This window comes from Aedes aegypti, chromosome 1, assembly GCF_002204515.2.
Source record: "Aedes aegypti strain LVP_AGWG chromosome 1, AaegL5.0 Primary Assembly, whole genome shotgun sequence".
NCBI lineage: Eukaryota > Metazoa > Arthropoda > Insecta > Diptera > Culicidae > Aedes > Aedes aegypti.
This window is the reverse complement of record NC_035107.1, coordinates 137694893-137721070: the sequence shown is the minus strand read 5'-3', so window position 1 is coordinate 137721070 and position 26178 is coordinate 137694893. Positions and strand designations below refer to the sequence as shown.

General features: G+C 37.2%; 1 protein-coding gene across 5 annotated transcripts in view; it reads left to right on the top strand.

Moving 5' to 3' along the window:
* LOC5571510 (cAMP-specific 3',5'-cyclic phosphodiesterase) overlaps positions 1-26178 on the top strand; it is a 360385-nt gene that overhangs the window by 111736 nt on the left and 222471 nt on the right. The window contains exons 1-2 of one of the 5 annotated variants that reach the window (XM_021848412.1): positions 1489-1937; positions 2004-2298. In XM_021848412.1, the coding sequence (XP_021704104.1) occupies positions 2210-2298 (89 nt within the window). In that variant the 5' untranslated portion in view covers positions 1489-1937; positions 2004-2209. Of the gene's footprint in view, positions 1-1141; positions 2299-24065; positions 24507-26178 lie in introns of those variants that run through there. The other 4 variants (XM_021848411.1, XM_021848417.1, XM_021848416.1 and 1 more) reach the window with 4 other exon arrangements.

Here is a 26178-nt window from a genome sequence, read left to right as displayed (position 1 = left end):
AAGACTCCTTGGAAGATTTTATTATCATTGAGCGAATGTTTTGATTAGTCCATTAGTGATTATTGAAGGGCAATCAAAAAATTAGACTAATAACTACCTTCCCTTTTGAGAAACACCTCCACAAATCATTCTTCTAGCTTCCATGCAGCAATATTTGGTACTATGGCCACACTGTTCAAACTCGTGATACTGAGCGGGGTTCTGGAAATTACCTCTTCCAGACTTCCAAAAATTTTCCCATGTCACGTGAACAGAAAACATAAGTTTTGATTTTTTCAAAGCTTTGGTATTGTTTAAAATACTTTTGTTAAATGCAACAAGATAAAAATTTTGAAAATATTTTTTCTGACTAATGCTAGATTAGGCTTTTTCGTTATGATCACTTAAACTGGGGAAAGTCTAACTACATTTTCAATTTTATTTTGATTTCTGTAATTTGGATGATTTATTATCATTTGGGGGCCTTCCTTAGCGGAGTGGTTCAAGCGCGCAGCTACAAAGCAAAGTCATGTTGAAGGTGTCTGAGTTCGATTCCTGGTCGTTTCAGAATCTCTTCGTAATGAGAATTTTCTTGACTTCCCTGGGCATAGAGTATCATCGTACCTGCCACACGATATACGAATGCGAAAATGGCAACTTTGGTAAAGAAAGCTCTCAGTCAATAACTGTGGAAGTGCTCATAAGAACACTACGCTGAGAAGCAGGTTCTCGTCCCAGTGAGGACGTTAATGCCATGGAGAAGAAGAAGTTTCTTTTACTTTCGACAAAGTTATTCTCTTCTCCACGAACTATTTTCTAAATCATTTTGAGCTCAATAATCGTGTTAACATTTTTCGCATATAATCGCATCATGCCACATTTCAGACACAAACCCACACGACGTTTGGCTTTCAAGGAATATTTTTGGTTGTTATATTTCGAACTCAGGGGAACTGTGGTAGATCTAAATTTGGCACATCGTTAGCTTCAAACTTCTGCAAAAGTATTGGTTTACATTCACTATCATAAAAATAGTATTTTTATTTTTCTATCGCTAACTAATGCACTTTCAAACAATTAAATTTCTACTAATATAGATAAAGATAATTCCTCTCCCTATTACCACCCAAAATACTCAAATCATGCTAATCGTCCTCCATAGGTTCCAAACTTGCCAGCAAAACATATCAAAAAGCAAGATAATAACAACCGCACCACCATCCGGATAGTATAGTCGCAGAATTAAAAGTGCTAAACATCCAGTTTCATGAATTGTACAATCAGTGTTGTTCGGTCGCGGCTTCTAATTGGCACCTCTACAGATCAGAAGCAACCAAATTTATCCCGTTCGTTGTGTTACTCCCTCGTGTGTCATCACCCGAATTCATCGGAAATTCATAATAAAATGTGCGCGTGTGTGTTGTATTGAAATGCGAACCATTCGTGGCTAATCAATTGAATCTAAAACCAAACAAAAAAAAATAGAGAGTAAAACACTGATGGTCAGTTATTATCAATTGAAAATACCATCGATGAGTGGCGTGAAAAGAAAATCCCGCCAATAAAGTCGCACCGCGGTGGCACGCTGTTTCGGTGTTGTTTGCCTTGTCGCGGGGGCTCCTCAGCCCCCGCTGCAAACCACCAAAAAAGCAACACGTCGACAATCGATGACCACATTGTCGACTATGCCACCGAGGACGAAGCTTTGACCAACAGCACAACCGAGCTATATCACTATCAACAACAGCAACAATCATCTAACCTTAGCACCACCGCAAACAGCAACAGCAAAAACGGTAGCAACATTAGCAACAATCAACTAGAATCGCTCACCGAAGAGACACAAGCTTTGAACCCAGAGCAACTGCAGCAGCAGCAGCAACTGCATCAATCGCAATCAGGGCAGCAGCTCAAGTTGCCGCACATTGAAGAAGAGGAAGACGATGAGTTTGATATTGGTATGCAACATTTCCATAATCCCTTGCTACCATCCCGCATTAAAGCATGTACAATTCGCTATGCAGATGTCGTACGATCGTTGACCCCGTCGCCGAAAATCAGTATCAATCGCATCAAGATCAAATCGAAAGCGAAATCGCTCGCTTCAGCAAACAGCAGCAGCAGCAGCGCCAACGCAGCAGCAGTCGCACTAGCCGCAGCGGCAACAGCAGCAGCTAGTGACTTAGAATCCAGCAGCAGCAGCACCAACATCTCCTCGTCAACGAGTAAAATGCAAGCCGAGCAGGGTTCGATTGGCGACCTGCAGAAGTACCACAGCCGGTATCTGAAGAATCGACGGCACACGCTGGCGAATGTGCGGTGAGTACCCAGAGCTTTTTATGATGATTATATTTCTGATGACACCTTTTAAAAATTATATATTTGAGAACATATATCGCCGCCCTGAAAAACTGAGGAGACTTCTCTACGGGAGCGATCCTATCATACTCTTGGCTATACCAAGTGTGTCAAATGATCATTTTCCGGAGCTTCTGAAAACAGTTAGAGTGTCTTATGTAAGATCTTATCAATGACCTCTAGGAACAGGATATTGTCACTTTTTGTGGGTCCTCACAACAAGTTAATACTCCATCTTCCTACGCTCTTTCTAGACTAGACAAGTAGTGTACATACATTTTATGGAATATTACCATCTTTGAATATTCTAGTGAATAATACCTCCCGTAGTCGAGTAGTCTCCACTGGCTAGTTTGGAAATCGTCTAAACTACTTGACAACAAATTTTCAAATTGTTCAGTAAAATACCTGTTGGTAAATGATTTAGTACTATAGCATTTAATTCTACTAGCGTTTCTATCCTTTGACAGATACACGCATTTTGACCTCAACTGTAAGGCCATTTTCAGCGTCGTATACTAGATTGTACTCAACACTGAAGACGCCCTTACAGTTGATGTAGAAGTACGCGTATCTGTCAAATTATATAAAGACTAGTGGAATGAAGTGGTATATAGAGTGTCCATCCATACGTAAAAACGTGTAAACAACGTGTAAAAGACAACCGCAAAAATTTAGATTATAAATTTTTGGCACTATGGGTGAAACTAGAAAATTTTGCCAAAAGGTGTAAGACTACTATTTATTTATTAACTTCATGTTACATCAATTAGTTTGACAATGATATTACGGCAATTGACTCAGTACATGACTGCGTCCCTCAAACTTTGATTTTGGCTCACTCTCTCCAGATCCTGTTGCACCTGATCAAGCCACCTCGGTCGCTGTGCTCCACACCTTCTTGTACCAACCAGATTCGACGCGAACACCATCTTTTTAGGGTTGTTGTCCGGTAGTCTTGCAACATGCCCTGCCCAACGCACCCTTTTGGCTTTCACCACCTTCTGGATACAGGGTTCGCCGTAGAGCCTGGTAAGCTCGTGGTTCATTCTCCGCCGCCACACACTGTTCTCATGCACACCGCCAAAGATGGTCCTAAGTACTCGTCGATCGACCACTCTAAGTGCTTGCAAATTCCTTTCATAGTAGGAATGACTTCTACTGATGATGCGTTTTTCAGCATGTATTGCTGTTTGCGTTTGAGGTGCAAATTTTGACTAAACGTCCTTCAAATGCGGTTATACAAAACAATCAAAGGACACCTAGCAAAGATAATCAAAATCATCACCGACTTAGCAAGAAAAATCTATCTTTAACGCTGCATTTCTTGTAGAACATTTTACCTTGGTGTTCCGGAATTTGATATTTGCATTTCAAACACACACAGCAATACTTTGTTCTTGATGCGTTCATCACCAAATCGACTTTTGTCGCTTCACTTTTCAGGCGCGTGTACAGATCTGCAACTGTTCCAAATGTTACCTTTAATGTACTCAATACAGTCAACTCCCCACATCTCGATATCGAAGGGACCATCGAGATAGGGAAACATCGAGAAAAAGAACGATAATTTAATGAAAACTAGATTGAAAATCACTCCGTTACTAGGAAAATAATAAACAAATAAATTTCTTTTCGAATATCCAAATTGTTCTGAATCGCCTTAATTTGGTCTAGTTACCTATGATAATGTTCATATCGACATATGGAGAGAAAATTGGGAACATGCAATCATCTGGAACACATCGAGATATGGAGATATCGAGATAAGGAGAATATCGAGATATGGAGAGAGAAATCGTATGCAGAATGAAGGGACCGAAGCAATCATCGACATAGGGAGAGATATCGAGATGTAGAACATCAAGATGTGGAGAATCGACTGTATATTCCTTGAACTATAATCTTCCATGTAAATTTCATCTTTCACAAAAATATTATATAACATGGGTTTTATCATTAAATGAAATAAATGCTTACGAAATTATCGTCATTCGTGAGCTGCCGAATAAAACAACACAAGAATAGCTTAAGAAAAACTTACCACTTTGAAAGGTCCAATTCTCCGCTCTAATGCTACTTGGTCACAAAAGCTACGCACCGATCACTTTTGCACTATTGAACTCGAAAATACTTAATTTTTATGCTTCAAAACACAAATTTAAATTAGTGTACTTTGTTTTCCTCGGTAATCACTTTTTATCACTGGACCAGGTTGCCAGAAAACCATATTTAATTGCGGTGTATTTATTATTCACAATTTAAATTCACAGAAAAAATCGAACACAATTCATTAATTTATTGGAATAAGGCAACAAAGCATGCATTGGTAATAATTGAGCCTTTCATTACTTTCCTTATCTAAAGATTGTAGCGCATAAGCTTCAATATACCGAGAACCATATAAAAATACGTCTATTTTGGCAACACTCCTGTTGTTCTACAGGCCACCAGAGGATGATGTATTTTTGTCAAATCATAAGTGAATTAGTTTGCAATTGATTTTCTCATACACTGAGAATAATATGAACGTAAATAAATTTTACTGGCAATATTTGAATTTTGATCTGAATAAGCCGATCGAACCAAACTCGGAGAGTGCTATTCATAAACCAAAAAAAAAAAAATCGTGGAACATCGCAATCGGATTTTTTTTAAACGTTGAAAGGCTACGTTTAAAAAAATCCGATTGCGATGTTCCACGATTATTTTTTTGTTGGTTTATGAATAGCACTCTCCGAATTTGGTTCGTTCGGCTCATTCGGATCAAAATCCAAACTTTGCCAGTGAAATCCTAATCCTCTCGGTAATAACTTGGTGATAGAGCGTTCAAGAGCAGCAACCTTTACAGACAGGGGGCCGACATGATGGCCATATTTTGTTGCCTCTTATCGAACGCAAGCAGCGCTCACCAATACTATTACGCTATAAGCAATGCTGCTGGTGCGAATGTGGGAAAACGAACCTAGGCACACAAAATCTATGCATATTGTTCGTTATTATTTCCATAGCGTAGCTCGCGGTTTAAAATAAAAGTAAGTTTCATTTCTATCATCGTGAAAAGCACAATGAAGTGTTGTTTTCCTTCTTGCGGTGTCGATTTTCATAATCTGAAGAACAATTATAAGGATGATAACATTTCGCATCATAAGTTTCCAACCAATATCGATGCGCGGGATCGATGGCTAAATGCCATTGCTAACGCGGATAAAAATTGTTAAGAAAACCGAAGACTTTCAATGCACATTCTCACATACCAGCTATGCGCAGTTTTTGTCTTGTTTGGCGCATTTTGTCCCATTTTCTCTTATACGGATGGTAAACATTCAACAAATATATGAGTGTGCGTGAAAATTGCAACTGGAGTATAAATTTATGCTCCCGATAAGAAGGCACAGCAAGACCTGTCAAATACCATATTAAAAAACTATGATGCCATCCCTCTGTTTACAGACCACAACCATATCGAGCCATTCAGCGTGTCAGCGAATAGTTCAATTCACGGTGAAATTCTTGACCTTTCACCTTTAAGGGGGCAGGATCCGTCATCGATATTAGAATTTTCAATAGCAGTTTTTTCGTTCAAAATCAAGAAAATTTTCAGGAAAATGTGTTCACTGTATTCTATTCTCCAACTGAAAAACAGTGAACAAATTTTCATCGAATAATTTTGAATTTTAAACAGAAAAACTGCTTTTGAAGTTTCGATGATGACGATGATTACAATGACGGAGCGTTGAACGTTAAAGAAATTTGAAAACAACTGTGCAAGTACCGTCGTCGGGGGTGAGATTTGGCCAAAAATGCATAAGTCATCATTTATTTTTAAACAACTTTCGCAATTTGACTTGATTTGTTCGGCTAAATATGAGAATAAGGACGTTGCAAATGCTGAACAAATAAATGAAATTTGATTACTTCCGTTTAAACAGGAAACGTATGAAAATTGTTCCAAACTCACCCCTTCGAGGGTGTGACATTGAGCCAAAAGGAAAATGAACTATCGATAAACATAGGAACCCCATATTCAAATTTGTCACAAGAAATCGGATTGAAATTCATAAATTTACGTAATGAAACCGAAATTTGAAAACAAAAATAGTTTTCGCGGCAACCGAACAATCGAACCAAGAACCATGCGATCGATAGGCTCGTGCACACAATAATACAAAGAACACATTGTGGCATCTTAAAATAATCCTAAATAAACAGTTCGAAAGAATTTAAGACCGTGGTTCAGCTTTCCAGAAGATGTTTTATATGCTTATCCCAACTGATGACCCTAGTCTTTGAACATCCATTTGAAGCTTTGTCAGAGCTAAGTAGTTTTGACTCGATTCTGCTAAAAATATTACTTTGTTAATAATCATGCGATTAATTTCAACAGAACTATAAAACGTTGAAAACAGTTGACATTTTCTATGTTTACGTACATTTTTCTATCAGGCACGGTTTGCTAAGGTGCAACCATAACAAATTGTAGTGTATGCAGCATACGTCAAATGGGAGCGATTCAAAATGTTATGGCAGTTAGGCGTGAAAAGTTGGATACAACTCTTAGGGGCCGTCCATAAATGACGTAGCATTTTTTCACCGATTTTTTACACCCCCCTCCCCCCTCGTAGCATTTTGTCACAAATTCTGATACCCCCCTTGAAAAATACGTAGCATATCAAGCACCCCCCCCCCCCTTTAATTTTTTCTTTGTTTTCCTCAGTGATTGGGCTAAACCGAAACATTAAAATCCATTGATATTATTAACTGACTAAAACCTTAAAACCGCATGATAATCTGACGAATAATAGTTTGATATACTGTTGCGGTCAAAATTTCTTTGGAAAACGGTTTAAACAAACTGATTTCCTATTAAGGTGATATAATTTTGGTTTCCTGTATATATAGGCTTATATAGGTTAAATTTAATTTGAAGTCTTCTGCTGTTGAACAAAGTTTACAGCTGAAAATTTAGAAAAAAAATTAAAAACCTTAATGCGGATTGATAAAATCAACAGTAATGAGTAAGAGTGAAATATATTTCATAATATATCAAACCGGAATTTCGTTATGTTATTTTTTTTATTATTCGTGCTTGACAAACTGATCAATTGTTTAAAAGAAATACCTTAATTAAGAATGGATCTTCGTCATTTATATTTAAGCACATATCCATTCAGCAAACTGTGACCAGGTAGAGAAAAAGTAACAATTGTAATATTTGGAATGTTTAGATAATCTTAGCGAATTTTATACAAATTATTCATCTTTTATAATATTTCAACTAAACTACATTATTGTTCACCATACTGAAATATTCTTACATAACTCATAATTAAACAAAAAAAAATAATAAAAAAAAAGCCTTTTCCCTGAACTACCGAGTGATTTAGAAAGCTGAATAGGACAATTTTGAGAACACTCAAATTTTATGTCCTTATTATTATCGAGGCTATTTCATCAAAAATTAATCAATGTGTTTATTGAGTACCGTTTTGATTCATATTACGTACAGCTTCAAATTCCGGACACTCTCGTTTGTATGGGAAACATTTCACACGAAATGTTTCAATTTTCGCCGTCCAAAAGTTCTCATTTTCGAGGCTCGTTTTATTAGGTTATTTCCATAAATGTCATTGCAAATTTATAATGCCCAACTACCTTAGACGTCTCTTAAGTGGTTGAAAGATTTCAATTGATGATTTGACTGTTCCATCATTGATTATTATGAGCTGTCCGTAATTCGAATCAAAGCGTCCGGAATATGAGGCAAAAGTGAGGGAGCGTCCGGAATAAGAATCATGAAAAGGCCACACGTTTTGATTTATTTAAAATTATTCAAGTTGCGGACGCGTATTCTTTACCCACCATCCGAAAGTTAAGGGCTTCCGACGCTCGATAACGCTAAAAAATCATACAGAATGATTTATTTTGTACGGTCCAAGCTGGGTCATACTTCACTGAGGCCTTAAGTGTCCGTTATATGAATCAAAACGGTAGATATCTCCTGCAAAATTGAACGCATAATTCAATACATAAATATCTTGTTCTACTATAGTAACGTTAATATTTGTCTAAATGAGCATATTGTATTATTTTGTAGAAATTAAGCTTCGATAGAAAATGCGAGGCGCCCAGATAGCCGTAGCGGTAAACGCACAGCTATTCAGCAAGACCAAGCTGAGGGTCGTGGGTTCGAATCCCACCGGTCGAGGATCTTTTCGGGTTGGAAATTTTCTCGACTTCCCAGGACATAGAGTATCTTCGTACCTGCCACACGATATACGCATGCGAAAATGGTCATTGGCACAGTAAGCTCTCAGTTAATAACTGTGGAAGTGCTCATAAGAACACTAAGCTGAGAAGCAGGCTCTGTCCCAGTGGGGACGTAATGCCAGAAAGAAGAAGAGAAAAATGTGAATAAAACTAAAATGGTTGATTTTATTTATTGTTAACAAATTGGAAAGCAATGTTTTCCAAGTCGATAAAGCATTGATTTTTAATTAACTTATTAAATGCTTAGTTTGTTTATAAAAACAAATTAGTTTAGACTATTTACATATCTATTGATAGCTTAAAATCTGTGCGATTACCTTATCACGAAAATTTAAAATTTATTATAAAATTTTGAATTTTGTCATATAAATGTTTTCAAGCTGAATCATCATTGAATAACCCAAGTTTAATAAGTAAAACAAAAGAGTTTAAAAAAATATCAGATTGTCATTTTTTTTCAGCACAATATTTATTTTCGTACTCTTATCAACGACATGATTCAAAATGCTACGTCCATTACTTGGGACCCCTCCCTCCCCCTCGTCACACATCGTCACAAATTCGTGAAGTCCCCCCTCCCCCCTAAAATGCTACGTCATTTATGGACGACCCCTTATTCAGAAAAAATGTTTGCTGGGGAGTCTTGATTGATTGTTGCACTTGAAATAAAATTAGGAAACATTTAATCGGAAACCAGTAATACGCGAGGAATTTCGTGGGTGGTACATTCTTCATACATGTACCATAATCGAGAGATCCCATTAATTGTATCCTTTCCCATACTTTCGATTTGGCGGAAACACTCACACAGAAACGTTAAAAAAACATATTTGGAAAAGTGCTGCCCCGCCTACAGATTGGAATGTGTGGGATTATCGCCTCTACAAGTGCTACTCTACCGCTCGAGACGTTGCTTTCCGTGCTGTAGTCTGAGATGATGGTTCCGATCGGGGAGGTGAACTGCCCGTCCGAGGGGCAAAATAAACACTTTCGGAGCACTTATGTAGATCGTGGGATAAAGACTAATTACATGATTAGAATCGTGGATTGCATGCCATCATGTGTTGTAGCTGTAGCGTAGACTGGTTTCCTCTCTATCTCTCGTGCAGCTGATAACGATTTATATGTGCTGTGTATGTATGTAGGGAGGTACCTATGTTTGGTTTGCAGGGTTCGAGAGAGTGTAATCCGAGTTGTGGTCAGGAATGAAACCGTTGGATCGGTAGCGGTAGGAATTGTATTAGTGTATAATTTGCTTAGGATTAATTCATTATTCAGATGCATATGCATTAAGGTGGACCATTTTCATATGAAACAAATTAATCTGTAAAAGTCTTGAATTACAACCCCCAAATTTGTTCTTTTGGACTACCCAGGAATCGTCAACTCTTCGGGGGAGCTACACACAGAAAGAAAAATCCATGTAAATTTCAGCGTAAAATCATGCACATGAAGGGAATGCCAGATATGTTGCAATTTAACACGTCATAAACAGCATGTAAGTTTCCGCTATACATCGTGTAATCTAGCATGTACTCTAACCGATTACGCGACAATTGGCATAAATTTACATGACGTTGTAGTAATTTTACACGATGTGTCATGTAAATTTGCGAAAAATCTGGCATTTCTTTCATGTGCACGATTTTACGCTGAAATTTACATAGATTTTTGTTTCTGTGCACTAGCTTGCATTTTGTATGGGTAAAACTGATCAAACATATAGGAAAACTGTTCCAAATACATTTTCGACCATAAGGTGTGCTGAAGTCGATGAAATTATTATGTAAGTGAATTGAAGATTTTTATTTCTACACACTTAAAAAAACGAGTAATTTTACGTCATTTTGGACCGACATATTAAAGCGACAAAAATGACACAAAAAACGTTAGATTTTAATTTTACACGTTGAAATGAGCGGATATGTAATTTTACTTTTTTTTTGAAATTGTCATGCAAGTAATTTCCGTAATCCGTCAACCTAACCTCAAAGATTATTTATTTACGAATCCCACTGCAAATCTCTTCCAAAATTATAAAAATGAATGAAACACCTTCTTCTACCATCACAATTTTATTTGTAAAACGTACTTACATAATATCATATCTATCAAATAGGGGAATTCGGGGTAAAACCGACACCCTAAGCTTATTGATAAAATTTGTGTACTTTCGCTTGTCAAACAAACCTAAAATTGTTGTAGAATCACATATTGGATATAAATCTATCAATCCTTGCAATCGCTGGATGATATATTAAGCTTATATAGTGATTTAAATCCAATTGAAATTTCATCATTTTTAGCTGAGACAATTTAGTGTGCGGGTAAGATCGACACCCTGTTGGGGTAAAACCGACACTTCCATTTTGAGTAGAATTTATACGTTGTGAACATCACCATCACAATGCATATTTAAAAGAATGTTTTAAACGTGACTTTCGACATTTATGACCCCTTACTCCAAAGGATTAATCACATATTACGTAAATTATTGAGGAGAGGCCAAAGATCCACTAAATATATGTGGAATTTTCAAATGTCCCATGCTAAGGTTACAAAGTTGGGGTGAATACACATGGATATTACTAATTTGTGTTCATGGAATGCTTACGAAGATGAAGTTGTAGCGAATGATTGGTTTTGAAAATAAATACTGTTTTATTTTAACAAAACAGAAAAGTGTTATTATTTTAAGATGATAAAAACTGTCGAACCTCATAGTTTGTAAATAAACAATAAGATTAATTTATGTGAAAATATTTCAAATTCAATTAATTCTTCAATTTAAAATGAGAAAAAATTCTTCAAGCTTCATCAAATAAGTTGAAACGTGATAACATAGAAATAGTTTTTTTAATACTTAATGATAGCTTGTGGCAAGTCATAAAGTGTCAGTTAACAAATTCGCCATCCATGAACTTCACTGTAATTCGAAAATAAAGACTCACATAAACTACAGAGATAGTCTTCCGATTAGAAAGATTCCCTGAAGTTAGATTATGAAGCAAAGAAAGGTGTCGATTTTACCCCAAATGAAAGTGTCGATCTTTCCCCGAGTGTACATTTATTTCTCAAAAGCATTTTCAGCTGTCGAAAAACCAAAAATTAATTTCTCCTTCATGTTGTATCAACGTAATAATAGTAAATGATGATGTAGACGCAGAACGAAAAATGACATTATAAAAACTTCACATACGAAATAGTTAAAGAATAACAGCGAAATATTGCAACTGCTGATGCTTCTATGTTATCCAATATGGTTTTGTTATTTATTTTGACAGTTTATTAGTAGCGTCAGTTGTAATGTCATTCGAAACACAACATTTCACAAGTTAAGATAGAGCGTGGTGGAAATTGCAAGAAAATCTGCTCAAAACATGAAAAATTAAAGGGTGTCGAGCTTACCCACAGTGTCGGTTTTACCCTGATTTCCCCTACATCTATAGAACTCAGCATTCCTGTAGCCATGGTGCTACAGCACCAGTCAGCCACCAATTTCCAATCTCCTCAATCGTCTTGAATCAATGACACTGTCAACGGCTCCGCGATGAAAAGAACGGTGTACACAAAAACTTAGTAGTTTACTATTATTTTCCACAATGCGTATCACGTAATACAGATCAAATCCACCATCTATGTTATAGTTTCGTTTACTGGTTAGCTTTTTGACATTTCTCCGGGACAAAATGTGCAGTTGGGTTACTATTCGTATAAATTTAAGTCATTTTCACTGATTATTATGTTATGAAATGGAAACGGGCACATGCAATGAAGGAATTTTCAATGACAGAAATTTGTCCTTCCGTTCACGGCATTTATGACTCGAAAATGAATTACATTTAAGTTTACGTCTTAGTTCATTAGGTTCGATTTTACAATTATGTTACCTTGAATATTCAGATATTTTTAGTGTGTGGGCTAGTTCATCTCGGGACCAACGGCTTTACTTCCCTTCCGAAGGAAGTCATCACTATAACTATCTCGAAGATGGGATTCGATCCCACAACAAACTAGGAATGTGCGATATTTGGCAGAAAGCCATTCGCCAGAATTTATCATTGATCAGAAAAACTTTTGCTAAAACATACGATTCGCCAGATTCCCCTTGTCGATTTTGACCAATTGATTCATAGTGAAACATCCCGGAATCCAAAGGTGGCCGTCACAATAGTCCACTTGTGCCCGAGATGTGAATTTCAAGAGCACTAAATTGAACTTATTGTACGCCAAAAAGCTCCCTCTTCTCATTTTAAACTTTTTCAATCTTAATATTTTTTTTTTACTTTTCTTAATCTCTTGCAATATTTTTGCGTATGAAGTTTTGATACAATGTCCTTAGAAGTTTTACCTAGTTTCTTCTTCGAGAAAATTACATTACCTATAACCGCGAGCTGTTGTTTATAGGAATATTGTATTGTACACAATTTCTCGTACAACTACCAGGAAATTTCTCTGCGAGTGCTGCTTTTCATTGGACAGTTTATTAGGATTGTGCTACCTTCTCCCAAATTAGTACACAATTAGTAACTCGAATGTCGTTTCTCCAAACATCAGTTTCGTGGCTGTCAGTACCCTGCCTCAGTTTATGGCACTAACAATTGTCATAACTTTATACATATCAAGGATATGCACCTTTCTTTTTTGTCAGCGGTTGTTTCAAATTTCACTGAACTCATCATTTTTCTTGCGTTCCAGTTCACCACTCTGTAACTGAAGATTGATTTTTTTTATGCATTTTGAACTGCATCTCTTTTACGGACGTCATAAACCACTTGATCGTTTAAGGAGTGCGCAAATTGCGGTAATTGTGCAAATGATATGTGTCATTCGGTAACTGGCGTTCGATTAAATAATATAAAACTAGTGTTTTTTTTTTAAATAAAAGTAATATTACAACAATACAATGTTTTTACACTAAAATATGAAGAGAAGTAGCTATCCAAGATTTATTTATTATCTTCACACATTTATATCTGTTTATATTATATACTAGTGGTCCCGACTAACTTTGTTTTGCCATAAAGTAGGCTGTTGTACAACGCCATGTAAGCTTCCATACAAAATGACACATTAGTCATGCGATCCCGTTTCCCGTTTTCTCGATTATTCCAGAGACTTTCCCAAAGTTTTTTATCGCACTATCACGTCCCATCCATTGTCGAGTGCAACTGTGAATGTCGAATGAACCGTAACGAAATAAAAAAAGTTCAGCAAGACCAAGCTGAGGGTCGTGGGTTCTAGTCCCTCAAGCCTAGTATTTTTTTGGGTTGTAAATTTTCTCTACTTCCCAGGTCATAGAATATCTCCGTACCTGTCACATGATACACAAACGAAAAACTGTCAAGAACATGGGGAAACTGAAATTCGATTTTTCCCCAGGGTGCAATGGGCAAAACAAGTTTTTGGACCACCAGAATCAAAACAAGGTCACCTATAAGCCAAAAAAAAGTGAATGTGGGTCTAATATTTTTGAATATTGATTCAACTCACAAAGGTTGAACGAAATCGGAGCTCTTTTGAAAAATAACCCTTATCGGAACAAGGTAACCTATGTACCAAAAAAAAAAAAAGAAAATGTGTACTATTTTTTTTGGTTACTCACTAAATTTGAATGAAATTGTAGAACTTTTTAAATATATCTTTAGTGACCTCAAACTAAAGAGAGAATTTTGTCGACTACAGCGTAGTACAACGTTTTTGTTGTTTCTCAACGGAAGAGTTCGAGTTTTTTGCAGTCTATTTAAAAGAGATTCTCTAAGTTACTAATGAATGACTGTTATTTACTACAGCGCTCCCTATGATTAAACATGTAATTTAAAAAGCAAATTTCAGTGACTACTTACTAACGAAAAAACGTTATCGACTACTGAGCCCCTAAGGTTAAATGTGTAGTGGATGTGGTAGGGTTTCACATTTTTCAAACCCGAACCCGACTTATTTTATTTCTTAAAACCCGGACCCGGATCTGAGGCAATAATTGAGAAGCAACCCCGGACCCGACCCGAACTCGAAAAATTTGTGTTGTTCAAACCTGAACCCGATTCGAAAACAAAAAAATTAAAACAATAACCCAAATAAACCCGAGTTTAAAAAGATGATACATTCATCGTTTCTGATGCATACTTAAGCTTTCATGTTGATACTCTGTTCACAGCTCTCGCCAAGCCCGACTTTTTGTAAGTCTTAACCTGAACCGTACCCGATAATTCTGTAGCCTCCAAACCCGACCCGAACCCTTACCTCACAAGATTTTAATTTTTGAACCATCTCTCAGCCATTCCATGAAAAACCGATCTAGTGGGTCACCGAATTCCGTGAAAATTCGCTTATTTGTTCCTTATCCGAAATAAGGATACACGTGTTTTTGGATTTTTTTATTAGGGTTACCATCTCCAAAATAGGGTGACCAGAAAAATCGCGACTTCGCAAAATTTTTATTTTTTAGAAAATTATAACTTTTGAGCCGCTGCACCGATTTTCAATTTTTTTTGGACGTAATGAAAGCTAAAGATTTTGGCTTTTCAAAAAAATATAAAATTTCACAAAAAAATGTTTTTTACATGAAAAAAATATAAATTCCGTTTTTTCGTGGTTTAAATTTTACGTTCATTCTCAAATTTCCAGCGATGTATGTTTTTTAGTTTTTGAGATATATAGTTTTGAAAATAAAAAATCAGTCATTTTTTATCGGCAGACACTGTAGGTCTCATCGCATTAGATTTTTTATTTAAAAAAATAATAACTTTTGAACAGCTCAACCGATTTTCAATCCTTTTGTTATGGAGTGAGCTTAAGCTTAAAATTTCAACTTTTCAGAAAAATATAAAACTCTGAAAAAAAATGTTTCACATGAAAAATATAAACAATTCTAGAGAGTATAGAGGCAATGAAAAACGAACGAGCAAGATGCAGCACAAAACACAACATAGTTAAATACCATGAAAAAGAGTGCTATCTATGTCTTGTTCGGGCGGGACAGTTAAGAGATCTTTTGAAACGTGAGTAAAGACGTGAGCATAACAACAAAAGAGAAAGAGAGAGAGAGAGAGAGTACCAGAAAAAAAAAGTTATTCTTTAGGTAATATAATTTCTCCGTGTATGACAATCCACTTCGATACAGCTGGTCCATTAGATTGACAGTACTATTTTGCGATGTGTTCAATGAGAACCGAATTAAAGTGAGATTTTTCATACATGCTCAATCTGAATTTAGAGAGATTTTCCCTATGATAATCAATATTGTATCGTATTTTATTTACTTAAAAAAAAGGATGGAACATCAGAAATGAATTAAACTTCCTTATATTACTGTTTTTTAGCACCACTGACAAATAAAGCTATAGTTTGAAACAACCATTTTTTTTATTTTGATTTTCAAACTAGGAATTTGGTTGTTCCTAACCATAAATTTGATTCTACAAATTTGCGGCTGCTGAACGATGAATTAATCGCGGAGCGTAGTTTGTTGTGATAATCGTTGTTGCTCATAATCGCACGATAAAGAACAACCGCAATGCATCGTGGATTTTTTCATGATCACTAGATTTCCATCCTTGTACTTAGTTAGCGCGTTTTTTCCAACAAAATATGTCATAATTTTTAAGTTTAAATAACAAACATTATAACACAATTTCCTCGACACTAAACAAAATTGGAACAAAATATGTTATAATTTAAACAAACATGTAACTAATAAAGTTTTAAATCAAAAAATAATATAACTTATTTTGTTATTTCCCATAACTGATTTAAAGCAAAATTTGTTAAAAATAAAAAATGAATAAAAGCACAAATATATATATGAAATTTTTCTCAGTTTTTTTTTCAAAACAAATTGTGTTATAATTATGATTTAAATTTATTTTGAAGTTTGATTTTTTTATTATGTTATGTTATAATTTCCTCTTTCAAGTCAAATTGCTTCGAACAAAAATGAAACAAAACTTATTATTTTTAACAAATCCTGATAAAGTTGTGATACAATTTTGTTGTAATCCACTTATTTAATAATGTGGCAATGGTCTCTAAAATTGTAATGCAAAGCCTAGAAAATCGATTCGCACGCGATGAGCGATCGTTGTCATATTCTTTTCAAGCTGCGATAAACTTTTGTTGCGGAATAAGTTTGTTGCAACAAGAATTGGAGAGGACAATGTCTTTACTGCTGCGTGTTGGTTGATAATGTATTCACTGATTTCAGCTATGCTTGAGTTACCATGAACATATTTTATGTGCGTTTTGCTCCCTTCCATTCAAAACGTATCGTTTGCCGTGCGGGAAGCTATCGCGCTCGACAATCGCTAGGTCCTCGGTTGGATTCTGGCCGGACTGCAAGTTTTAAGCCATGATATAGAAATGTTTCTGTTGAAATGTTGAGGTCCATGATTAGCAATGTATCGCAAATTGGAACAAGTTTGACAAATAAGAGCAGCGAACGAGAGCTCCAAAGAGAGTGAGAGAGTGATGATTAATTTTATTTATTTAGTTAACATCTAAACAGATAACAGCGAATCAACAATTTCTCGCCACAATGCTCTGTTTGCGGCCGCATCTTTCCATCCTCGGTTCTGCCCTACGCTCGCCAAATCGATACGTACTTAATCTGACCACCTAGCTCACTGCGCTTCACGCATTTTTGTACCAACCGGATCCGAAGCGAACACCATCTTTGCAGGGTTGCTGTCCAGCATTCTTGTAACAAGCTTTGCCCAGCGTATCCTTCCTGCTTTGACCACCTTTTGGATACTGGGTTCGCCGTAGAGTTGGGCGAGCTCATGATTCATCTTTCGCTGCCACACACCGTTTTCCTGTATACCGCCAAATATCGTCCTGAGAACCCGACGTTCGATGACTCCAAGAGCCTGCAAGTCCTCCTCGAGCATCGTCCATGTTTCATATCCGTAGAGGACTACCGGCGTTATGAGCGTTTTGTACATGGTACATTTGGTGCGGGCGTGTATCTTTTTTTAACGCAGCTTCTTCTGGAGGCCTTCGTTTTTTTTACGGCTAAACGTTATTGTCATCCGTCAGCAAAGATCCGAGGTAGACGAACTCGTCGACCACCTCGAACCAATCCCTGTCTATAGTAACACTGCTACCAAGGCAAGCCCTGTCGCACTCGGCCCCACCAGCTAGTATGTACGTATGTGTCTTAGGCGCATTCACCACCAGTCCAACTTTCACTGCCTCACGTTTCAGGCGGGTGTACAGGTCTGCCACCTTTTCAAATGTTTCCAATTTTTCATAGCTCTACGTGGTCAATACTATCGTATGCCGCCTTGAAATCGATGTAAAGGTGACGCGTTGGGACCTGGTATTCACGTCATTTTTGAAGGATTTGCCGTACAGTAAAGGTCTGGTCCGTTGTAGATGGGCAGTCAAAGAAGCCGGCTTGATAACTTCCCACGAACTAGTTTACTACAGGTGACAGACGATGGAAGATGATCTGGGATAATACTTTGTAGGCCGCATTTAGAATTGTAATCACTTGAAAGTTCTCATAATCTAACTTGTCGCCTTTATTGTGGATGGAGTATATTACTCCTTCCTTACACTTCTCCGGTAGCTATTCTGTATCCCAGATTGTGCTTACAAATGGCCTTATCAGCAGGTTTATTGTTATTAAGCTGGTGAATGGTATCCTTAACCTCTTTCAAAGTGGGAGCTGGCTAGTTAGTTTCCTTTGGCCGTAGTACTGACGAAGGCATTTCCTCCGTTGTCCCGACATTCATTGCCTGTGCTCTCAGCGCCATTCAGGTGTTAGTCGATGTGCTGCTTCCACCTTTCGATCACCTCACGCTAGTCCGTCAATATGCTCCCATCCTTATCCCTGCACATCTCGGCTCGCGGCTCGAAGCCGTTGCGGGCTGCGTTGAGCAGTTGTATGCTCTGTTTCTTGAGACAAACACAGCTGTCCCATCTCTTCGCACTCCGTCTTCTTCGGGCGGCGTTCTTGTCTCTCAAAAAAGCGAGTCTGCCGTTGCCGTTTCCGTCTACAGTCGGGTCTCCTATTAAACGCATTCCTATAACGTGCACTCCTATTACGCTCACTCCTATAAGACACACCAGAACGTTATAGGAGACCCAGGGCTTATGGGATTTCATCACTTTGGGGGTGTCGTTGAATATCTCGTATCCCAAAAGAGATAGCACAGTACTGTCTTCGGCGAAGTTTCAGTGCTAAGTACGATCTACCTTTAGGAGTTGAGGATCATCCTTTTAGTTGAGAACTTGGCCGGTAGGGGCGCTTTTTCTGATTTGCACTATATGAACCATGAGGGATAAGAATGCAAAATTTTGTATCATTTGATATCTCTAGATCCTGATGTTTTGGAAGGTTGGTGTCTTCGGAAGAGTTGTTCAGTAGCTCAAGGGCTGACATGCGGTGGTTATTCTGATACGGAATTACGCCACCAGGCGGCGCTAGTGGACATGGAATTTTTGTTTTGCGCATTGCTCAGTAGCCTGACCACTTAGAAAGATGGCGTCTTCGGCAAAGTTGCTAAGTATCACAAGGACTAACATTATTTGAGCCGAAAGTTTCGAAATTTTGCCACTAGGCGGCACTAGTGAGCAATGAATTTTTGTTTTGCGCATAGCTCAGTAGCCTGACCACTTAGAAAGATGGCGTCTTCAGCAGAGTTGCTCAGTATCACAAGGACTAACATTATTTGAGCCGAAAGTTTCGAAATTTTGCCACTAGGCGGCGCTAGTGAGCAATGATTTTTTGTTTTGCGCATAGCTGAGTAGCCTGACCACTTAGAAAGATTTCGTCTTCGGCAAAGTTGCTCAGTATCACAGGAACTAACATTATTAGAGCCCAAAGTTTCGAAATTTTGCCACTAGGCGGCGCTAGTGAGGAAAAAAAATTTGTTTTGCGCATAGCTGAGTAGCCTGACCACTTAGAAAGATTGCGTCTTCGGCAAAGTTGCTCAGTATCACAAGGATTAACATTATTTGAGCCGAAGGTTTCAAAATTTTGCCAAATTTTGCGCTAGTGAGCAATGATTTTTTGTTTTGCGCATAGCTGAGTAGCCTGATCTCTTAGAAAGATGGCGTCTTCGGCAAAGTTGCTCATTAACACAGGGACTAACATTATTTGAGCCCAAAGTTTCGAAATTTTGCCACTAGGTGGCGCTAGTGAGCAATGAGTTTTTGTTTTGCGCATAGCTGAGTAGCCTGACTACTTAGAAAGATTTTACATATTTTACATTCGGATAAAAGTGTGGCTAGTTTCCTAGTATTTTAGATGGATTGGGAGAATTTTTGTTCAATTTTTTGATATGAGAAAGAGCGAGGATCCGTTTACTACTTAAATGTGTGATCGTTAGCTATTTATATGAACCAAAGAAAAAATATGTATTTTTTTTTTATTTCGTCATTGTAAGAACTCCACATTTTCCAAGATATGGATTGGATAGAAATGAAGTTAGGTTGGAATGTCAGTCATTACTTATAAATTGGGAAATCAATTCGCTAATAATCTCAATGAGATAACTAGGACTAGCCTTATCTCTTCAGTTACACAACACTCTTGTTTGAATATTTTTATAATATAAACCTTCTTTTTCATAACGATTATTCAATTCTATAAAAAAAACTTTTTCTCTTGATTTCTTCGTATATATAATACAGTAATGACCCGATTTGGTATGCCCCCGATTTTGTCTACCCCCGATTTTATCTACCCCCGATTTTAGCACCTATTTAGACCCGATTTTGTCTACCCCCAATATTAACACCCTTTTGACCCGATTTTGTCAACATTCAAAAAATACATTATTTTAATGTGGAAATATTAGGTACAACCATATTGTAAAAAGTCAGGTGTGACATTGGCCACGTCTATACGGTCATCCAAAGTATGAATTGACTTTGTTTCACAGTTGTCACAGAATGCAGTTACGTTAGGGATCTTGTATGTTATTACGGTTCATACAAAAATATAAAAAAACGCTGTAAACATCAACAAAAACATTAAACGAAGTCTATGGATGAGAATAAATATAAAAAGTAGTCGATTTTTTTCCCGATTTTAGCTTTTTCCAGTTTTAGTCAACCCTAAATGTAACATGGGGCTGACAAAAATCGGGACATTACTGTATCTAAAAACTCTCGGCTCTAATAATGTTTGTGCTTGTGGTACTAGACAACTTTTCTGAAAACTTTTTTTTCTAAATGATCAGGCTACTGAGCAATCCGCAAAACAAAAATTATTTGCTCACTAGCGCCGCCTAGTGGCAAAATTTTGAAACTTTCGGCTCAAATAATGTTAGTCCTTGTGATACTGAGCAACTTTGCCGAAGACGCCATCTTTCTAAGTGGTCAGACTACTGAGCTATGCGCAAAACAAAAATTCTTTGCTCACTAGCGCCGCCTAGTGGCAAAATTTCAAAACTTTAGGCTCAAATAATGTTAATCCTTGTGATATTGAGCAACTTTGCCGAAGACGCCATCTTGCTAAGTGGTCAGGCTACTGAGCTATGCGCCAAACAAAAATTCTTTGCTCACTAGCGCCGCCTAGTGGCAAAATTTCCAAACTTTAGGCTCAAATAATGTTAGCCCTTGTGATACTGAGCAACTTTGCCGAAGACGCCATCTCTCTAAGTGATCAGGCTACTGAGCTATCCGTGAAACAAAAATTATTTGCTCACTAGCGCCGTCTAGTGGCAAAACTTCGAAACTTTCGGCTCAAATAATGTTAGCCCTTGTGATACAGAGCAACTTTGCCGAAGACGCCATCTTTCTAAGTGGTCAGGCTACTGAGCTATGCGCAAAACAAAAATTCCATGTCCACTAGCGCCGCCTGGTGGCGTAATTCCGTATCAGAATGACCACCGCATGTCAGCCCTTGAGCTACTGAACAACTCTTCCGAAGACACCAACCCTCCAAAACATCAGGATCTAGAGATATCATATGATACAAAATTTTGCATTCTTATCCCTCATGGTTCATATAGTGCAAATCAGAAAAAGCGCCCCTACCGGCCAAGTTCTCAACTAAAAGGATGATCCTCAACTCCTAAAGGTAGATCGTACTTAGCACTGAAACTTCGCCGAAGACAGTACTGTGCTATCTCTTTTGGGATACGAGATATTCAACAACACCCCCAAAGTGATGAAATCTCATAAGCCCTGGGTCTCCTATAACGTATATTCCTATTACGCCCCCCAACCATGTGTCTAATAGGAGACCTGACTGTATAACTTTCCACGTTCTACCGGGTCCCTTGATGCAGCATGACCGCCCGCGCTGCATTCTTCTCCTCCAAAACCTTCCTACATTCCTCGTCGAACCAATCGACTCCATCCCACATATCCGACGTAGCTCTCAGCTGCATTGTTGATGGCTAATAAAATACATGAGGTATATTTCAAAATGATAAGGAACTTACAAATGTCGGAGAGTATTCGTGTGCTCCCGATGAAGTTGAGAGATTTACAGTTCCACGAACCGAGCTTCCAATCGCTAGTCCCTTTACGTCGCTGTGGTCTTCGCCGATTGTCCCGGTTAGAATTCTCTCGTTGATTATTTGTTGCTTGCTTGCTTCGGACTTGACCAACAAATAAATATTCAAGGAAGCACTTTTACGAAAAGGTGTGAAAATTGGGTTTACAACGTTATGCCCAATAAAAAAAACAAAGTTGTTTTCTGAAAAAATAAAAAAAGCATAATTATATATTTTTTCTTCTTATGTTATACAAATGTGGTATTCGTAAACATAATAATTCAATTAAATTCCAAACCTAAAACTACAACAGAATTATGCCAAAAACATAGACATTTAGCGGATATGAATATGTTAATGAGGTGCTTTTAAAGTTTTGTCCATCCCTGTATTCGGTCAAACCCCTCCCATCCCCTTAGAGTTGACGCACTTCGCTCAAAATTGTACAGTAGCTCCAGGGGTTCAAATGTACAAATTTGGGGGGTACACTCAAGATTTTTCTTTTAGCTTGATCATCATCGGCCACCCTAATATGCATTATTAGCTTTGTCAATAGTTTATGGAAAACACCACCTTTAGAATAATCCTATGTTTGTGTTAAAGTCTTTCAAAATTGCTAACATTTTTTCAGAATCTCGTCCACACCAGATCAAACGAGCGATTGGCCTCGACTTAAAATATTTGTATTTGAACTCCTCCCCCTATGGGCCGAGTGTGTGTTTCCAACGATTATACAATTGACGAAATGAATAGCACCGTATAACGGGGATAGTTTGAACTGTGGCTTTGGGTCAATAATAACCCCCTGAACTTGGATTGTTCTGATTTTCCTCCCGCATTCGGAGCAATTCCATTGATGCCAAGTGAAAATAGTTTACGGTGCTCCTCCCATGCCCACACAATCACTGTGCTTATTTGCGCATCCAGAACGTCAGCTAACGACCGGAGCAGAGCCGGGTAGTAAGGCACAGTGTGACTGAATCCGTTATAAATAAAAAAATATCATCAATTTTACACCCATCATTTGAAAGATGTGATATCCTAGCATTTGTGAACTTTAAAATGTATCAGTAAAGAGAATCAAATTTATAATAATTTATTATTTATAAAAATATGGTGAAATCTACAAGCAATATTTCCATATTGTTTATTTTTTAAATCAATGGATTCTATCAATAAAATAGCTAATGTCGATAAGATTGACACTCGGTATTCAAAATATGTGACACTTATGCAACTTTTCAGCAAATTTTACTACATTTTATGGAATTTGAGTTTATTAAAAGCCATACCAAAGAAATGTGAAATCTTGGATAAGTTTTGAAGATTATTTTAGTTGAATATAGCATCTCTGACGTGTTTATCACAGTTTCTTGATGCATCTTTTTCATTCCAATATATGTATTAAATAAAACTATGAACTCTAGCTTATTTTAAATTCGAAGATTTTTTGTAAAAGCAAGATTTTTTGTAAAAGCGATGTTCCATCATATGGGTAAGAGTATTATCTCATATGCATGACTTGATTCAAAGTTCATAAACTCACCTACGAAAAAAATGCGCACGCCTCTGGCTGTAAGGTTTGCAACATAGCAAATTTGAAATGACCGTTAAATGTGTGAACGATATCTGTTCAACTATCAACTAACTATCCCAAGTAACCACTAGCCCGCTAATTCACCTTTTTGGGCTTATAGGGCTGTAATACGGCTATAATAGAGCATGTCAGCTCTATAAATGCCCTATATTAGCATGGAGGGCAAATTAAAGTGCTATTTGGTTACTTGGGATGTTAGTATCATATCTGTTCAACCGTGATATAACTTTCATTTCCCTCGATGGAATATTTTCATATTCACGGGGAGGATGCTAGGATACCTTATGTTTTTCGAACGGTGGATGCAGAATTGATCGTCATTTTTTCGTTGATAACGATTTTACACACACCGTGGAGGAATGCTCGCTCCACTATATACTAACTATGCTATTAGCCAGTTGGCTTAGTAGTGCATCCCAGGGACCGCGCTCAGTTTGCTCGCCCGCGTGATAATTTACCGATGGGAGTGTATAATTATAAAATATACTTAACTGCATTTTGATTTATTTTTCGCATGGGACTGGCTAATTTACGCCGCCACTCGTCTAGTTTGATTTAGAACTTGGTTCCGAAAAGTTGACATGCCGAGACTACCGGTGGTGAGAGTGTGATATAGTGTGTGAGGATATTGGAATCGTGGCCAGAACTCAGGAGAAGATAGTTTTGGGTGCCAAAAAAACGGTCATTGAAAAGCGGTCACAGAAATCCTATCGAAGCAGCGATGAAAGTTAATGGCAGGAAACAGTTTTACGAGCCGTACAGACAAACAGACATAACATGCGGTTCGGTTAATATATTTTGATTGCCATGTGTGCATTTTAGTTGGCGGAACAAGTGGATCCTGTGAGAATGTGTGCTTTGTTAATTTATTCCATAACTATCCGGCGTTCATAAATAGTTATTTATGCAACAAGTTGCAAAATGATGATTTTTTCAGTACGAGTTGTACATTTATCCAACGAGGCTCGCAGAGTTGGATAAATACAACGAGTGCAAAAAAAATCGAGTTTTGCAACGAGTTGCATACAACATTTTTTGCTATTACGAAAAAATCCGTTTGAGCTGGATCATTTCCAAAAGCCTAAACAAGCATTTCAACAGAAATCACGTTTTTTTTTTCAATCGCGTAGGCTGCGACATAGTAGTATCTACGAATGTCACAAATTTTCTCGTGCACATCATACAGATCCATATTCTTTATTGGAGGACAGAAAAGGTAGCGGGTTCTGCGGCTACCTCTATGAATGCTGTAGCTGGACGTTCCTTTCCCAAACCAGTATTGTAAGAGCGATCAATCGTTATAATATGCAGTTCGTCTACAATGGATTTTTCTGGGTATCCATGCAAGATACACTGCTTCAGAAGTAGGGCGTATTAGGACTCATCCGGATGCGAGTCGAATGCATAACTTCCGAAGTTAGGTATTTCGGATAGATTCTGAGAAAAATCCAACCTCAGCGAGAAACCGATTCAATTTTTATCGTGCCGACAATATCGTTAGTCTTGCATCTGGATCGCACATCAGATATAGAATCAGAAATTGTGGCAGAATAGACTGGGATATTTGGCTGACGCCTCCCAAATAGTACTGAAAAGTGCTACTTTTCAGCACCGAAAACAAAGCTGAAAAGTAGTACTTTTCAGCATTGTTTTTTTGGTAGGAAAAGTAGGCCATTATGTGGTGCATTTTATCAATGAAAAGTTGATTGATTTGAAACGGAATCGCAAAAAAGAAGTTTGTTCTGGTCCATTAATTAAACATTAATTTCTTTTATTTTTCTGCGTTAGGGAACACTACCATCCTGGTTTGATAAAACTAAATTGAGCCTTTTGTTAACAACATATTACATATCATCATCTACTGAGGCAGTGAGAAACAAAGATCATACTTTGAAAAACTGAACCTAAGCATGTAAATTACTTATCGTTGCTGTGTAAAAGAATGCAACGATTTTGGCTTAAATGATTATCCGACAGTTTCTCAAATATTTCAAAAATGAATATTCTATTAAATTTATTTATACTATACAGGAAGGCTGCTTCAGAATAATTTTCAAAATTTTATTCCAAATCTCTTGAAGAGCTTTCTTCATGGTATTATAAAAGCTTATCCATATTTGTACAGCTAGCATATAATTTGACCGGTCTGAAAAATTCTTAGCAGATCAAAAGCTTGTTCTTAAGACAAAGCTTTCATTCCTCTGGATAAACACATTTTATGTATTTATGCCATTTGGCTTGAATGCACTCAGTGTGATTTAAAAACAAAATCTTTCTCTAGCATGAGTCCTAAATACTTAAGGTTAAGTAGCCCATCATTGTTTTTAGCAGACATGTGAACTTTGAAGCTCGCAATTTCAAAGTAATAAAACTCAATTCTCAGAATTGACAATGATTTCACAAAGTATCACCATATGCTCTTACATGCAGGAAGTATGCTGATGTTTTTTAAGAATTGCTAGCGTGAAATCAATTGATTTTAATTGCTTTGAAATAGTGAGATGAATTAGTATCAATCTCCAA